Here is an 18,179-nt window from a genome sequence, read left to right on the forward strand (position 1 = left end):
ATTTCTAAAGAGAGTCAATATATTTTCGCCTTATTGTTTTATTTAAATGAATTTTTACAGCCTAACTTTTATTATTACCGTAAATACTACAAAGCTGAAGTTCGATTGACGGAGTATTAACTGTATGATTTGTTTTTATGCTAAACTGTCTAGAACGGATATATCTCCATTACTTGTTTGAAAACTTGTAACCCAGTGGTCTCTTCCATTATGGTGAATTTGAACAGAAGATGAAACTGCAGATTGAAAAGTTATTTGGTTTTTCCATTTACATTTATTTGAATCACATACTGGAGCTAAGTTTGTCAACTGAAAACCATTCAAACCAGGAAATTGTTTGGACATTATTGATTGTCCTGCATTTATAATATCAGAACAAATCCATTCTTTATTGGAAATTTTAAGTTGATGGCTTTCATTTAAGTTATTTACCCATGGGTTTTGTAGCGACTCTGTGTTATCTGCGACTTTACGTTTTTTAACAAGTTGTACATTATCTTCGCTAATATTACATGTATCAGAATCTTCTCACTGAAATCTTAATTTCTTTTTGGAACACGTGGTGTCCCTTCTTTACAGGACTTAAGGTTTCCTTTTTAATAGATTGATTTGTAGGAGTCTTTATTTGTTGAATAGGAGTTTTTGATGGACCTAGTTTTTTCGTAGATTTTGGCGTTTTAGGTGGCGTACTATCTACCAATATTGTATCATTATATTGTCCTATTCCTGCCATTCCAGTTTGAATGTTATAAAAATATCTATACTGTAGCAACTGTTAACTTAATGTTAAAATATCGACGGGTAATTCCTTACCTTTCACGTGAGTTTTCAAGACAGCGTTGAAACTTTCTGACGCATTATTTGTAATACCTGACAACGGATTATACAACCATTGAACTGTTGAATGTTCACCTTTGCAGCATGTAATTTGATGTCATTCTGGAGATGGTTGTTGAAGTAGTTTAGCGCTAATTGGGACCACTTACCTGTGCGAAGATGGAATGTGTCGTCAAAGTCTTCATCGTTTGACTGAAGAATTCTAGTTAAATCTTGTAAATAAATAGCTATCTCAGAACTATCTGCGTGATTCTTTTGTAACCAGTATTTAAAGTCTCTTTTAATATGATTCCAGCAGTACAGATTAGTACAATTTGGTAACACACTTTTAATCGCATTAGAAACACCCTTTTCTCTATCTGTTATAATTGGAATATTCTTTTTCAAAAGTTTTGGCACTTTTTCACAAAGATAATCAAACAATCGCTCGTGACATTTTCTAAATTTCCTTTCATGTGCCAAAAATGCTAATGGAATATTAGGTTTGTTTTCAAAAAGGATACTGTAACGGAGTACTGTTTTAGATCAAGTACAAGACGTAGTATCAGGAAATGGATCGTGTGTCTGATCCTGTTTCAGCAGTGACGTGATGTAAACAATACCATTCCATGGTCTATTGACGACTTAATGTTTGGTTTAAAAATTATGGAAATAATTTTAATATTAAGATATGATTATTAATCTTTGGTGGAAGTCATCTGAAGGTGTCTGAAACTTGTAGTTATTTTATATCAATTTATGTTCTGGGTGAGTCCAACGAACACTCAGCTTCAGCCGCCATATTTGAAAAGGTCGAGTGTAAACATCGTGCTTCAAGGCACTCTAATCTTTGATAGAAGCATCATTTCTTTGGAAGGTATGATTTTATAGGAAGTGTTAATGTTCATGAGGTTAAGTATACAGGTGGTTTGAGTACTCACGATATATATATCCTGAAAACGACATATCGGCCAAGCCTAGTTGTATCAGCCCTCGTCACTACTTTTCCGTCAATACAGTGTGTACGGAATGACGTCTGCTATTGGCGATATTTGTTATAATCATCGCTGATGCTTTATCGTATAAGTATATGAATTTTAAGTGTCATATGATGCTTTCTATATTAACATTTAGTGGTAGTTAAATGTTTATAGAGGTATAATTGTGCATTTTGTACGATGCACTACTTCGCTCAACTTATGTAGTTCCGCGCAGTAAATGAGTGAAACGGTCAAATACTCTCGAAGTAAAAGTAGAATAATCTCTAAAAAAAAAGTCACTATTTCCTTATATGGAATTTGGAGGCAAGTTGGAGGCGCGGACTCTATAAAAGGCCGACAGCATCTTCATTCCGACGGCTTGCACCGCTGGTATCGGCAGGTATTATTACGCCGTAGCTCACATAGGTCACAGGGGGGAAATATAAGGCAGACTAAATCAGTACGTTGAGGAAAATAAGTCTATAATAATTTTCCATTAATATTATAGTATTTTACAATAATAATAGAATATTATCATTATTAGGAGGCTAGCTAATGCTTTTAGATTAGTGTTCTCATAGTATTAGAGGGACTGATTACTCAGATCATTCCCTATAAATCTTTACTAATTTATTGTTATATTATTATTATTAGTAGGCTAGCTAATACTTTGAGATTAGTGTTCTCATAGTATTAGAGGGACTGATTACTCAGATCATTCCCTATAAATCTTTATTAATTTAGTGTTATATTATTATTATTATTAGCCTAGCTAATACTTTGAGATTAGTGTTATCATAGTATTAGAGGGACTGATTACTAAGGTCATTCCCTATAAATCTTTACTAATTTATTGTTATATTATTATTATTAGTAGGTTAGCTAATACTTTGAGATTAGTGTTCTCATAGTATTAGAGGGACTGATTACTCAGATCATTCCCTATAAATCTTTATTAATTCATTGTTTTAGTATTGTTATTGTTATTATTAGTTTAACTAATACTTTGAGGGTAGCGTCCTCCTAGTGTTAGAGGGACTGATTACTCAGATCATTCCCTATAAATATTTATTAATTGTTATACTGTTATTGTTGTAAGTTAGTGTATACTCTGGGATTATTGTCCTCTCATTATTAAAGACATTATATTACTTCAATCATTGCCTATTAGTGCAATTCTGGTGACAGTATTGTCAGAGATAGAATGACTATATATCTAGTCATTCCTGACAATCATTGTTGATTATCTTAAATTATAAATCACAGAATAGAATTGATATTGTTCAAGTTTCTTTATTAAATGAAATAGAATTATAGAAAAAGGGAAAAGAAAGGAATAACATGCTATTGAAAATCTAGTCAAATATTGATAGAGTGGAGACTTGAATGATTCTGTGAGTGATCAAATGTATTGTAAATAAATATTGTATCAGAAGAATTCCAGAATTATATGTATTGCACTTTATTACTGCCTTTGAGTTATTTCTTCAATTGAAAAAGTGATTGGTAAGATAAAGTAGAAATCTTTTGACCTATGATTGAATGAGCTGACAGAAGACCTCATCGGTTGTTGGAGAGTAGTCTGTGACTACACTAAGAAGACGAACTTAAAATATTGACGAATAGCTGTGTGGGGACGGCGTTCGTTACAATATGTTGGAAAAGGATTGGTGTCACATAAAACTCACCTAGATTAAAAGTTGTGTCATACCCTAAACACATTGTTACCCAGCTATCGTCTAAATCTAACAATTGGTTAAAAACCTCAAAAATTTCTGGTAAACCGAGAATAGTTACTAAGTAACTTAATCTCGTGGACAAAACCATCCAAGTGATGAGCATGTTAAGGTTAGCTTACACTCAACTGCCACTTCTGATGGTGAAGTTGTAATTTTAAAGTGACAAGTTTTTGGTTGTTCACAAGTGTATATTTATTTTTTCGGCATAGCCGTATAATTTTCCTTTGGCCCCGGATATGACGCGGAAGGTGGCGTTACTGGTCAAGATGAAGTATGAGATTGGTCAATGTAGCGGTAAATGCAAAATGCAGATATGCAGTTAAAAACGAAACAAAGTTAAAATTGAATGCAAGCTAAATAAGTGGATGTATCTTTTCAAATGACACATTAATAAACTTATATTCCTGATTCAAATGCAGTCCTATTATCACCAAAAATGATTCAAACTGATATAATTTTGTTTTCTGTGCTGAAACACATAAGTTCGTTCATTTATTTCACCAGCAGTTTTATATTATAACCACCAACATTAAAACTATGCCGTTTATCTTTTTTTAAAGATAATTCTTGTTTAAAGCTAATTTTAATATATTTTTTTCGTTTCTTGCCCCTGTGACCCCTAAAATCGGTCTATCCCATATCTTTATACTAATAATAAAACTTCAAGTGAGTTAATATGACGATAAATTACCATATTTTGATAAAAAGTTCCGTCATTTCCGGAACCGCTTTTAATTTTAGTCGTAGTCATAAGACTTCCGTTTAAATTTTGTTTATTTTGCGCCAAGAGAAGATTAGAGTTTTGTAGCCAAAGTATCAACGAAAAGTAAGAAAAGACGGTGATAATATAATGGTCTCAAGAATATACGAACTAGTGCTTAGAAAAAATGACAATGCCTGCTCGAGCTGATCGAGTACACAGTCTAGATCTATAGCTGCGAAAACGCTTAGCTCTGGACGACGAAATTGAACGGACGCGTACGATTTCTGACAGATGTAGTGTAGGCAGGGTATGGATATTCATTCTATCATTACTCATTCACAGAGATCTAGTCGTTAACGGGAACGTTCCATAAATGAAATCGAAATCTCTATCTAACATTAATTAGAAAAACAACCCATTTTATAACTAGCCACTGTTGACTAGTTAGTGTTGTAGCGGAAAGAATTTTTTCACTTTTGTTTAATTTTCCACTAGAAGTAGTCAAAAGTGTCAAATGATGTAGCAACACTTATGTATACACATGTAATCTGTTCCTGTGTCTGGTGTCAGTTTATGACAACTCTAAAACTGCTGTAATATCGGTCTATTGTGTGTCGATTTCATTCAATGGACATACAATGTAGCTTCTGTTGTATTGGGAAAAAATGATACTTTTGACTATACTTCTGTAGTACTTAAGCTTGCCAAAGGTCTCTGGCTATTTTTTGGGTTGTGACGCCAACTGACCTTGAAGTTACACGGCACCTGACATATCTTCTCGCCGTGTTATCTGCTAACATTAATGTTGGAGTACTTCTGTAGGACAAGTGTCAAATGTTTTCATGCTTCAGTAGCTACCTGGTATATATAATTTCATTAAGCCCAAGTTTCCTATGACCCTGATACCATGGTCCAGAGGAAAATCAGGCTAAATCTCATTATACAAGTGTATTTATCTCATACTGTAAAAACTCACTCAATTTGATTGATTTACAGATTTGAGAAATATTAATGTCAAGGTTTTGAAGAGCAGTACTGTAGTAATACATATGTCCAGATAAACCTTGATGTTTAGCAATTTTAGAAGTCAAATAACTATTTCCTTGAACTCTGAAGGGTCAAAACATAAGCCAAATAGACATGTTCTTTCAATCCCAAGAGTCAAATCTGATTTTGGTTTGTTGACTATGGTGCTAGTTGTACATCTACAAGAGTGGCTTCATATACAGTGGTAGTATTTTGTAGCTAGGCAGGTATTATATGTGACTTCAAACAAGGTAGTCTTATTCATCAGGTTTCACCTTATTGGTAGGCAAGTTAATGGAGATGTGTGCTTTAATTCAGGGACAAGTGATGTGCTTATAAGATTGAATATGGTATATATAAAATAAAATCTTCATTGATGTTGTAATATTATATTAAGTTCAGTTGTTTGACCTACCGGTATATCCTATTTAAACTTAAAATGCATTATCAACTTTCTTTTGTTTTCAGAATGTGACATACATGATACTCCATGGTTTGCCATGCAGAAAACAAGACAGTGTCAAGGTGCTGCAGAAGTAAGAGTTATCTCCCCTTGTTATACACAATTGGTTTGGTTTATTTTGTTTAACGTCCTATTAACAGCTAAGGTCATTTAAGGACGGCCTCCCATGCATGCGACATGTATGCGTGTGGTGAGTGCGTATGTGTGTTTTGGGAGGCAGCGGTATGTTCGTGTTAAGTCTCCTTGTGATAGGCCGGAACTTTTGCCGATTTAAAGTGCTATCTCACTGAAGCATACTGCCGAAGACAACCAGCAGCACACCCCACCCGGTCACATTATACTGACAACGGGCCAACCAGTCGTCCCACTCCAAATATGCTGAGCGCTAAGCAGGAGTAGCAACTACCATTTTTAAAGACTCTGGTATGTCTCGGCTAGGGGACAGAACCCAAAGCCTTCCTCACAGCGGCGAACGCTCAACTAAAGGCCAAAAGTGAGGCATTGTCAAGGGAGACATTAGGAAGAAGAAAGTTGTTAAGAAAGAAGAGAAAAGATAAGATCCCAAATTTAGTCGCCTCTTACGATCATGCAATGGGGGCAGCAGGTACAATTCTTACGCCCTACCTGCAGGGCAGTACACAAAGCACTATGATCTTGTTATATGAAACAATTGAATTTTCAATTCCCAAATTGAATATTAATTAACTTTTTAAGAGATCAGGGCCCAGTTGTTCAAAGAGTGATTAGGCTAATCACATTTTAACAATGTTTTTCAAATACTGATATAATAAATTTCTGGTAGAACTAACTTGACAAACCTTTATGAAATTCTGTAATTAAAGACAAGGAACTATTTATGAGGATCAACAATATCTAGACTCCGGTTATTATGCTGATCCAGCTGTGTGCCAAATTACACATCATTCTGAAAATTGAGGATCTGACACATTGTCAAGTGGCTATGTGATACATGTAAAGAATTTATCAAAGTTGCCTAAAGACTCCTGGCATATCAAGTATGATATGAAGTGTAGTGGCATAATTTCAAGAAAAAATGCTCACAGGTTTTTCAACAAATGAGAAATGAAATTTTCATTAATCAAGTGATTAAGCTAATTACCTTTTGAACAACTGGGTCCAGATGTATATTACTTGCAGTGCCAAATCTTATTTTTTTGCCTAATATAAACTCATAGCATCCGCACTGATAATTGATTCAATGTATTTGTCATTTGAATTCTTACATTAATTAGTGAGCTGATTAGTTATATATCCAGCATTAAGCCCATGTCTGGTAATCATTGCACTTTTGTTGGTAACAGTTTCTCAGAATTAACAAAAGTTGCGATTTCTCTGAGCTGTAATAATTTCACTCCCCTACTCTAAGCCATAGAGGATCGTACATGTAAATGAGTTTTCATTAAAATGAAATTTTATGACATGATATAGAAAGTCTTTATTTTTGTGAGCCTTGGGGAGCGAAAATTAAAACTTTTGAGACAGGTTTCATAGAATGAAAAATACTTCAGGGTAAATTACACTAGCGATATTATATACATGTACAGGCATGAGAATTTTCAGATAACTGTCTGATTTCAGACTTTTTTTCTCATGTTGGCTGTAATGTTGATTTTAATATTTTGCCATGGAATAAACACTACAAATTGAGATTCCAGACATTTTTTACAAACCGCTCCTCTCATCGCTGTATATACAAATATATTGCATGTGCAAATTCACTGGATAACAGAATGATTATGTGATGAAATAAATCATGTCGTCTTTGGCTGATTTATATATCATAAATATTTTCCACCAAAAAAGCAACAGTCTTTTTTTCAAATATTAGATGTTATTTTTCATTTATTGAAAAAGCAACTGTCACCTTTTAAATATTGTATTCAATGTTATTTTCATGTTATCTTAATGCAAAAATTAATTTTCTTAATTATTGAAAAAGCTAGTGTCATTTTTCAAATATCAGATGTTATTTAAATGTGAGGAAAATACATAATGATTTTTCTTTATTATTTCAGATAATGGCAGTTGTTAATTCGGATTGAACACAAAACCATAGCCAATATGAAGGAGTGTCTGGAGAAGACTGCATCGCAACAGCACCAGTTTCTCAACAGAGATTTGAGGCCTGAACAAAGGGATTTTGATACAAAGATGAACATTTGAATTTCTTGTGAATCGGTGTAAACAGAATGGAAGCAGACGTATCAGTGGGAGATGATGAGGTTAGTTTTGACCCTCAAGATCTCCTGGGAGATCCAGCAAGGCAAGAGATATCCCAAACCTCCTTAGAAATAATGCAACTCCTCGCCGAATGTGAAGGTGGACATGAACTTTTTGGAAATATCCACCAAGGAAATTTCATTTATGATAATGCTAGTCTGGTTGGAAGTTCTTCAGAGCTGTCGGACATCTTTCAAGACGACGGCCACAGCAAGTGTTAACTCAGGTCACAGACTGGATGATATTTTAGTTAACAGTATCGAGTCGTTGAATAAATCTCCAACAAAGAGCTCAAATGTCAAGATGATCCAGCCTCACGGAAAAAAACAAGAAAATCACAAAAATTAAATAACGAAACGCCCAAATCTTCAAAGCCTAAAACCAGGTCCTCAAGGAGAAAGGACAGCAGTAAAATTGATTCTGATGGAAATTCTAAGAGGAAACCGCGTTTGAAATTATCAAAATCAGCCAAATCTGAGATTAATGATGAACAACTTTCTGTTGAAGAAGTTAGGAATGGTTCAAATTTATCAGACAGTACATCATGTTCACGGTTTGAAATAAATTCAAAGTACGAAATCGGAACTGATGGAACTTACACCTGTACGGTGTGTGGAAAAAAATTCTCCACCGTAAGGTTTCTTCAGATTCACTCTACTGTTCATCGACAGAAGGTTAAATTGGTGAGAAGTTCATCAAGTACCCCGAGTAAAAAAGATTCTGATTTACAGCGAAGTAAAAAGAGTAGCAGCCCCTCAACCATGAAAAATACTTCACGGAATGGGAAAGATGCACATAAAGTTTAATGTATTCTTGTGTTACAAAAAAAACCTGACATTATTTCTGATGTTAATAGAGTACAAAAGTCAGCAGAGTGTGACCGGCACATGACGGATCGGAGAAGACTCGGTAAATGTACTGTAATTTCTCAGGAAGGCGATCTTAGTAACCGAAGGAAAGAAAGTGCTTCAGATACTGGAAGCTTTCATCATTCTGATATCAGCGATTTAACTGATTTTATCGACAAAAGAGAAGGGAATGCAACATGTTCTGAGACGTTAAAATCATTATCTAAACATGGAGCAAAAGAGTATATCTCATTGAGTGCTAAGAAGTCAAAAGCCAGCAGGAAAAATAAAACTGCTGACAAGTTAAACAGCTGTGGTGATACAGAAGTTATTGCAAATTCAGCGACAGAGAAGCCACCACACAGAAATGTATCAAAAACTCAGAAAAAATCTGTGATATTGACAGGACAGAGGTCTGTTTCAGAGCTTAAAGGCAAAAGGAAAAGAAAAGCTTCAGGTAAATATGACGGAGAAAAACGTCCATTGAAAAGGGTTCGCTTGTTGGATAGATTTTGGGATGACGACGAACAAAGTTCAAACTCTGGTTCAGTGTATTTCAGTACCGTTGACTTAAATCCTAATACAAACGGAGGATTATTGCAAAGTTTTGATATTGATCATTCCAAGAAAAGTTGGAGAAGTGGACAAACGAAAGTACGCATTAAACAAGGACAGTTTATTAGGACAAAAACGATGGAAGTGTATAAATCATTAGAACAGAAGGCTTGTGAATCCAAACAAATTGTTACAGGGAAAAAGGACAGAAATTTCGCCAGCACTGACAATAGCAGCAATGTTTGTGTTAGGTCAAATTCCAAAACAAATTCCCAAAAAGAATTTGGGCAACATGGTTCCAACAATACCCAAATATTACAAAATACACATCCAAATTTTTCAAAACATTCAGATTATGATTTAACTTCAAATGTGAAACCTAGTCAGACCCTTTGTCCGACAGATCAAAAATGTCAACCTGAAAAACTGTCAAATAATGATGAAACATTTAATAGGATAAAGAAAGGAGCTGAAAGTGACAAAAGTTTTCATCAAAATCTGGAAGGAAAATGTCAAATGCATGCAGAAGTTACCCCCAAGCTAAGTAAAGAGACAATTCAGAAAACAAATATGAGGGGAGATAACTCTATTGGGGAAAATCATATTGGGTCTTCATCTGTTCAAAATAACATTCCTCAAACTTTAATATCTAAATGTGACAACTGTAAAGATTCAGATTCAGAAGATGGGAAGGAGGCAGAGACAATATTTTCTAAAAATGGGGGAACGAGAGGACAGACATTCTGTAATGATGAAGGTCTTAGGAGAAAGTCCTCAAACTATGGAGTGAATGAAAGTGGCACAAACAGACACTCATCTTGTGAGCCAATTATTTATGAAAGTGAAGGATATTACGATTATGGTGGGGATAACGAGAGTGATTTAAGTAACAGTGATACGTCGGATGATGACAGCCAACCACTGGTTTTGTACCAACAGTCGTGTAGAACTCTACCACTTTGTGCTCTGTTGAATTTGGCAAGATGTCAAAAGTTGGAACATGACTTGTCAAAGAAAAAAGACTCGGAGAGAGAAAATAATCTCAAAACCTCAGGTTCCCCTGTGTCGGCGAAAGGTACACAGTTATCTGATGTTCAGGTAGATCTACATTGTGATGAAAATATTGCATCAGAAAAAATTGAGGAATTTGCTCTGTTACCTCAGGATGTTGATGAATCTCCGTCAAAGACACGATTGATGTCTGGTAAGGATATGGATGTCAGTTCTGAGGAAATACCTGAACATCATTTCAATACAAATTTACTGGATAGAAACGCAGTTGGGATTGAAAATGTGACTAAATATGTGCAGGTGGACCGGCAAGAATCTGTAAGTGGTTCGGATTCACCTTTTTTACCTGCTGAACTACCAAAGTTTAAATGTGGTTCAGATTCCAATTCTTTGTCATCTGCACCAGCAAAGTCTGTAAGTGGTTCACACTCCGTCTCTTTACCGCCTGAACCAGCAAAGTCTGTAAGTGGTTCACACTCCGTCTCTTTACCGCCTGAACCAGCAAAGTCTGTAAGTGGTTCACACTCCGTCTCTTTACCGCCTGAACCAGCAAAGTCTGTAAGTGGTTCACACTCCGTCTCTTTACCACCTAAACCAGCAAAGTCTGTAAGTGGTTCACACTCCGTCTCTTTACCGCCTGAACCAGCAAAGTCTGTAAGTGGTTCAGACTTCGCCTCTTTACCAACTGAACCAGCATATTCTATAAGTGTTTTAGAGCCGGCTCCTGCTGAGCCTCTAAAATCAGAGAAGTCATCCAGATTGTGGAATTCTGTTCATGAGGAAAAAGCTGTGTTAATGTCCACTGACAGGGTAAAGTCAGATTTACCATTTGAGAAACTAGAACGAACTCTGTGTGATGTTGAACAACAGGGAAATAGCATTAAAGACCAGTTAAAATCAAATTCCGTTTGTGACCCGTTAACACAAGAGTCGGACACAAATCGGAGTAACTGGTTACCAATAACGGAAAGGCCACTATATAATGGGTCGTCCAGTTCTGTTATTAAACGTCATGAAGAAGACAGGGTGTCAAAATTGATTGTCGACAGTGATTTTCAGAAAAGTCCGAAACTCTCTAAAGTGACTGAAGATATATGTTCGCTGAAAAGCATCGCCGACGACAATTGTATAGAAATCTCCAGGTCTGTTATACAGCAATGCTCTATATCAGTTAATAGTGATCATGAGGCGTCTGTTAAGCCTGCTGTACAGGAAATGTCTGGAGAGGATGAGGGCCACAGAATGTTGGAAAAGAATAAACCTCACCTGACTGTTGAGTCTGATGATGTTTTAAATGATATGGTAGATAAGTGTTTTGATAATAATTCAGTAGATGATGTGACAAGTGACGATTCGCAAATTCGGAATTCAGTAATGTCAACTTACACAGATAAGGAAAATAGTGTCTCCATGTCAACCGAGTTGAAATTGGGTTTTAGGCATATTGAAGTACCGCAGAGATTACCGAAAAATCTCATGTCGACTTGTAACGTTGTTGGATCATTTGCAGATGATATGGTAACTGGAATCACCATTATTATCGATACAGAGACACACTCATCCAATTCTTCCTCTGTCTTTTCTAAATACCATGACTACTGTGCTAGGCAGATTTCATACCAGAATTTTCTTGAGTGGAAACTACAAGAAAGTGTACACAAGGAGTGTTCTCTAGACAATGATATGTGTGCTAGGTCGCTTGCTTACCAAGATTTTCAAAGGACAAAATGTCAAGATTTGTTATCATCTGAAAAATATTTGGGAGAAATGGATCTGACAACAAATTTCCAGGACACAGATTCACAAAACTCAGAAATGAAGATGGCTCCCATGGATGATAACGTGGATAAGGGGGTAATTACACAAACAGACAAAATGGTTGATTTGAACAGGGAACAGCTGGCTGTGAGACAAGCAGACGACACTTTCGCAGTCACAAGAAACTTTGAACAGTCAAATGTGAGAAAAGCAGACGACACAGTCACAAAAATTTGGGAGCCTGGTATGAGAGAGGCAGACAATACAATTGGAAAAAAAGATACAGAAATGAATGTAAGAACAGTGTTAAATGATGAGGCAAAGGATGATGTTTCTGTTGAAAATTGTGATAGCAATGACAGCCAAAATTCACATGCTTCTGATCAAAAGGATTTGAACGATATCAGAAAAAATCCAAGTTTCTGTGTTACCAACTTGGTTCCTACAGATTTATATCAGACTGAACATATATTGATGTCGGAATCCAGTTCTAACATAGAAGTACAATCTAAAAAACAACAAACAGTCCTACCGGACAATGAAATGAACTCTGTTGATATGAGTAGTGTGGCAGTATTGACAGTCGAAGGTGAATCATCTGAAGATGAAAATGATTTCTCCATAAATATTGAACAAGTGGACACTTGTGCTCGAGTTCTGCCTTTTGAAACAAATATCATGCACAAATTCTCCAACAAGACAAAATTGTTGTTTCAGGAATATCACAATCGTCAACAAACTTCTCAGGACATTTCTTCTGATGATACCGACGAAAAATATCCCGAACACAATTTGACTATAGATAACCATACTCAGACTGTGTCAAGCATGGAGGAAAATGAATGTTCTATGTATGAAATGCATATGTTAGGCGAACTCGAAATTCCAACGAAAATCAAAATATTCTCAAGATTAATACAAGTAGAGATGGAGCACGATCAAGCTTCAGTGAAATAACCAGTGAAGAAGGAACCTGGTCAACAGAAAGCTTGAAAAGTACGCGAACTCTTACAAGTGTAAACTCCAGAGGCTTTGATGTTAGTGTTTCAATGGCTTCAAATCTTTCAGAATCCAAGTCAAAATCAGACTCTCTGCCCTTCAAATCTAGCATGAATGTATTTAACTTAGGAGACATAAGTAATTCTGTACTGAACCAACAAAATATTCCGTTGTCTGAACAGGAAAAGCAATATCTTAAATCTCCGAAAAAACTATGGTACAGAAATTACCTGGGTGGAATGTCTACCATGGAGGAAACAAGGGGAGATAATTCAAAAACTTTAGAAGTTTCAAGTGATCTGAAATCTTTTATATTTCCTGAGGTGTGTGACTCTGAAAAAAATGACAACACTGAAGTTGAGCTGAGCACAGCATTGGACTCTAATATGGCTGTTTTTGGTAAGGAAAATGCCCCTAAAAAAAACTTAATTGCAGATTCCGAGGAATGTTCGCAGCCAGACGAATTCAGTAGACAATCTTGTGATGTTGTGGTGCGAAACAGCGAAGAGAGTCAGACTAGTACTGTCAACACATTGAGTGATGCAGATCATTTAAGTGATGTGTCCGTCAGAGTTGATGTATGTTCCAGAATGAGACAGTTCAGGAAGCGTAGAAGTTGTGCTCGCGCCTGTCGTGACGGATACTTACCAGGCTGTGCACGTAGTAGGGTATTTGTACGAAAAACAAGTAACAAATAGTCAAAGTATATACTGTTCAAATCCAGGGTAAAAGTGAAAGTGTTCAATTAAAGATTTTTTCAGTGAAGGTGCTATACATTAATGCTGACAAAAGATAAATTATGATGAATTGAAATCAAGAATAGAATGCTGTATTGTAAATCACTAAATTTCGCAAACTTACATCTTCAGACATATTCGCGAATACATAATTTCGCGAACACCAATCTAGAAATGACTTCTGGAATAACATGAACTATTTGAGACATGGTCTCTGCAAAACTCCTATGTAACAGACAGCCTTGCCGCCATCAAAAGTTGTTATTTTCATATAAACGATTGCAACGAATTTGAATTCACGATTGACTGTCATTGTGTTTTAACAGAAAAATAAATCCCAGGCAAAAAATAAGTGATTTACAGTATAATTTTGTACAATACCAACTGTTATATACTTAACACTATAACCACTTTCCAGTATTTTAAGCATACCTTAAAGGGGCATTTCTTCATTTGGACATCAGAAACATGCACAATTTTTATTGATGAATTCTATGTCTGAACGATGATTATATGAGTGTTTGTGCCTATACATGTAATGAAATAAACACAGAAATGTGAAGGAAAAAAGGCGTATAGTATACAAAGACTGTATGTCTTTGTGGTAATTGATGATACTTCAGGTTGAATTAAGAGTTTTTAGGACTTAATATTCTAAGGACTTTGGTTTATCTTGAGAGTAAAACTGCCGTATTAATGCAAAAATTATAACTTTTACTATTTGGGAAAAAAACCCAATATTCCAGTAAGTTTGATTTTGATGACCTAAACTTTTCACAAACAAAGGAATGTCCCTTTGAGTTTAGAATTAAGACTGTTAATTGCATCAGAACTTGGCCTCTGTTTATTTGATTGTGTAACTTTTGGTCTGATTTTTAATTGCATCAGAACTTGGCCTCTGTTTATTTGATTGTGTAACTTTTGGTCTGATTTTAAAGGGATCATATTTAGGATGCTGTTATTAACTTTTTCATTTGCTGGTAACAATTAAATATACTTCTACACCATGGGTGTCACTTTAACCATGAGTGTCATTTTAATGTGTTTTTGTGAGTGTATACTATACACTGTTGGTGATGTCACATCTTTAAACAGACTTGAGAGATATACATGTATGCAAGACATGTACTTGAAGCATTATTGCCTTGTTTGTCAGTTTTCAGACTACAAACATTTTTTAATCAGTATTACGATAGCTGAAAAGCTGTTATAACTAGTCTGTATACCATGTCATACAGCCATGTTATACAGCCTTGTCAGAAATTTTGTAAGACAAGTACATGTATATGTGGAATATCACTATTGTAACGTCATAAATAATTTATGACATCACAATAGCTGTATGATGTCACATAATTGTCTCTGCTGCAAAAGACATACAGCCTGAGTTGGTTTGCCTAACTTTCTTATATAGGAATTAAGTTGAGAGTTTTCTCTTTTATTCTCATAGATATGAGTTATGTGATAAACAAATTTAAGGAGGCAGGTTTTTAGGTCACCTGATCTGAGGACCAGGATGACCTATAGCTATCGTGCACCATGTGACATCCGTAAACTTTTCACATTTCAAACTTCTCAAGTTCCAACAGGGGGATTCACCTTACCCGAAATGATCCTGAGATTGTCCTGACCAGGTGCTGTCATTTTGGGTCGGTCCAAAATCCAATGGTGGCCAACTTGAAAAAACACATTTTAACTTCTTCTCCAGTTTCACTAGTGCCATTGAGCTGAAATTTGTAGGGATGTTAAGGAAGGCGAGCCAACAAAGTATCGTTATTTTTTGACCTCGTAAAATGACATTGCAGCCATGGCAACCATTTTCAAAGTTATCAGATAAACAGTATTTAAACATGAGATGGAATAGCATTATCACACATTATACATGTAGTTATAAGGCTTCTTACTTTTTGACAAAATACCCGATGGACCATTTTCCGAGGCTCACAGATTCCAGAATACCTAATGGATTGGTCAGGAAGAATTAACGTTGAATTTGAATGCTTGGATTATCACTGTAAGGTCATTTAAGGCAGGGCCTCCTTGTAGTAGTTGGTGGCTACCCCACTGAACAACATTATGAGAGGCCTGACCCATGCTATTGGTCACTTCAGTACAGAGCAATTAGTAATCTCAGCTTCCATGAGAAACACAAATAAACCAAGGCTTATATATAAGGACAGCCATGATCTCGGATTCCATGACAAATACAAACCAGCCAATGTATAAGGTGTCATAAGGTCATTCACCCATCCAATCTGTGTTTCTGTTCTCAAGGTTTGTTGGGTTTTTCATTCACTCATAGATAGTGATAGGATGTTGTGCTTTTACATAAAAAAGTCAAGCATCAATCAAACATGAGAAGTTGTCTGAATGGATATTACCATTATTTCTATAACTCTCATATTTCAGCGGTAATCTTACTTTAGTGATTTTCGCGCGGAATAATTTTGCTATATTTTGTTTGCATTAATTATTAATTGGAAGTTCACTACAGTGGTTTCTATGGCAATCATTGTCGGTGTGATAATTTATCATTCGGCTGATTTGTTTAAGTTCGGTTTTGCATGAAAATTTGAGCACATCAAAATTAGTACATTTACAGTATGTATTAAATATTTTCTCTAAATGTTTTAAAATTTTTTTCTTAATTTTGTGGGTTTTCCATTGGTATCGAATGACAGATACTGAGAAAATGACAGAGGACAGTATGGTCATTCTATAATATTAAAAAAACATTATACCTCTGTCTAAATTTAAATGGAAAATTTGAACTACCAAAATGAACCTGTTTACAGTGACTGGATTGTGGCACAGGGACTTGGCACAATTCAAAACCCAGAGCCTATATGCCATACATTATATGTATCATACAATATATATATATATATGGACCATGAAACAGGACATGGAAATTCACACAAAGTCCCTGTGAGAAACACAGGTTGTGCTTTGTAGCCGACATTGGTTTTGACAAGACTTTCATTTTACTTGGGGTTGTCCCCCTTTAAATACATGTTAAAGTCTAAACTTTAATAGCTGATTAGTTTTTGATGTTTGGTACACTTGCATTTTTTTCATCATATTTCCCTGGGAGTTATGTGCTCTTTAAGCATTATTTATTTTTATTTTTTTTTTTTGGGGGGGGGGGGGGGGGGGGGGGGTACTGGTATTTGCGTGGTCAAATACAGTTCTCATGAAAAGCTTAATAAACTGTTTAAAAGAAAAAAACTTTATCTTATGATATGATTTTTTAAAAATTACATATGTGTTTCTTAATTTAATTGGCAGAAATACAATACCACTAAATATCCATGTATTTGAACACATGAAGTTAATATTCAATGGTCCAGTGTATGTAGGCTATGAGAAACGGAACCCTGGTGTTACTTACAGATGACATTACACTATGTGTATCAATGTATTTATTATTTATTTTGTGATATGTGTTTGATACTATGATAATGATGTTGAGTTGGCAAGAAATTAAAACATTTTCTTATAATATTGTTGTTTGCTTTTTGCTTTCACCAGGCATTATTTTAAGGAACATTGGTCAGTCGGAGGCCAGGGTCTAGTTGTCCAAAAGGTGGATTAGGCTAATCACAGTTTAACTACAAATTTTGAAATCTTGATAAAATCGTTTCTGGAAAAGTCCTCCAGGTTAACCGGTAGGACTATAGGTTTCCTCCCTGCCCGTCTGTCTCGCTCAGTTTTCCGCAGATTTCTCAGTTATTCTTCAAACATGTCGAAGTATGTTGATGAAAGGTGGTATGTAACTTCAGCATGAGTAGCTACTGGGGGCCGTGGTGGCCGAGTGGTTAAGGTGTCCCGACACTTTAACACTAGCCCTCCACCTCTGGGTTGCGAGTTCGAAACCTACGTGGGGCAGTTGCCAGGTACTGACTGTAGACCGGTGGTTTTTCTCTGGGTACTCCGGCTTTCCTCCACCTCCAAAACCTGGGACGTCCTTAAATGACCCTGGCTGTTAATAGGACGTGAAACAAAAACAAACCAAACAAACCAAACCAGAGTAGCTACAGACCAAGTTCCTGTTTCAGGGTTTTTGGGTCAAGGTCACTGCTTTTATTTTTAGCGGGGCCGGAGGTTAATTGTATTGCTTGTCCAATACCCAGCATGCTTGTTCAAACTTGATTCTTCTCCGGTAAAACGGTAGTGATGGTAACATACTGGCAATTGTTATTTTTCCATTTCTAGACAGTCGCATTCGAGTTTCCACCTTTATGTGTAAGGTGTTTAGATGTAAATGTCCCATTGAGTTCGATATTCAGGAACATGTTCTCAT

The 18,179-nt window shown here is 35.8% G+C and overlaps 1 protein-coding gene across 1 annotated transcript; it reads left to right on the plus strand.

Moving 5' to 3' along the window:
* The first annotated feature begins 4,287 nt into the window (after positions 1 to 4,287).
* On the plus strand, positions 4,288 to 17,375 carry LOC117315532. Its single transcript, XM_033869761.1, has 3 exons — positions 4,288 to 4,361; positions 5,733 to 5,800; positions 7,764 to 17,375. The coding sequence occupies exon 3, from the start codon at positions 8,856 to 8,858 to the stop codon at positions 13,095 to 13,097; it is 4,242 nt and encodes a 1,413-aa protein (XP_033725652.1). The 5' UTR covers positions 4,288 to 4,361; positions 5,733 to 5,800; positions 7,764 to 8,855; the 3' UTR covers positions 13,098 to 17,375.
* Positions 17,376 to 18,179: the final 804 nt, after the last annotated feature.

Source organism: Pecten maximus, chromosome 17, assembly GCF_902652985.1.
Source record: "Pecten maximus chromosome 17, xPecMax1.1, whole genome shotgun sequence".
Lineage (NCBI taxonomy): Eukaryota > Metazoa > Mollusca > Bivalvia > Pectinida > Pectinidae > Pecten > Pecten maximus.

Excerpts from the sequence above, each read along its gene's own strand:
- LOC117315532 (XM_033869761.1), top strand. The coding sequence starts at position 8,856 with ATGACGGATCGGAGAAGACTCGGTAAATGTACTGTAATTTCTCAGGAA.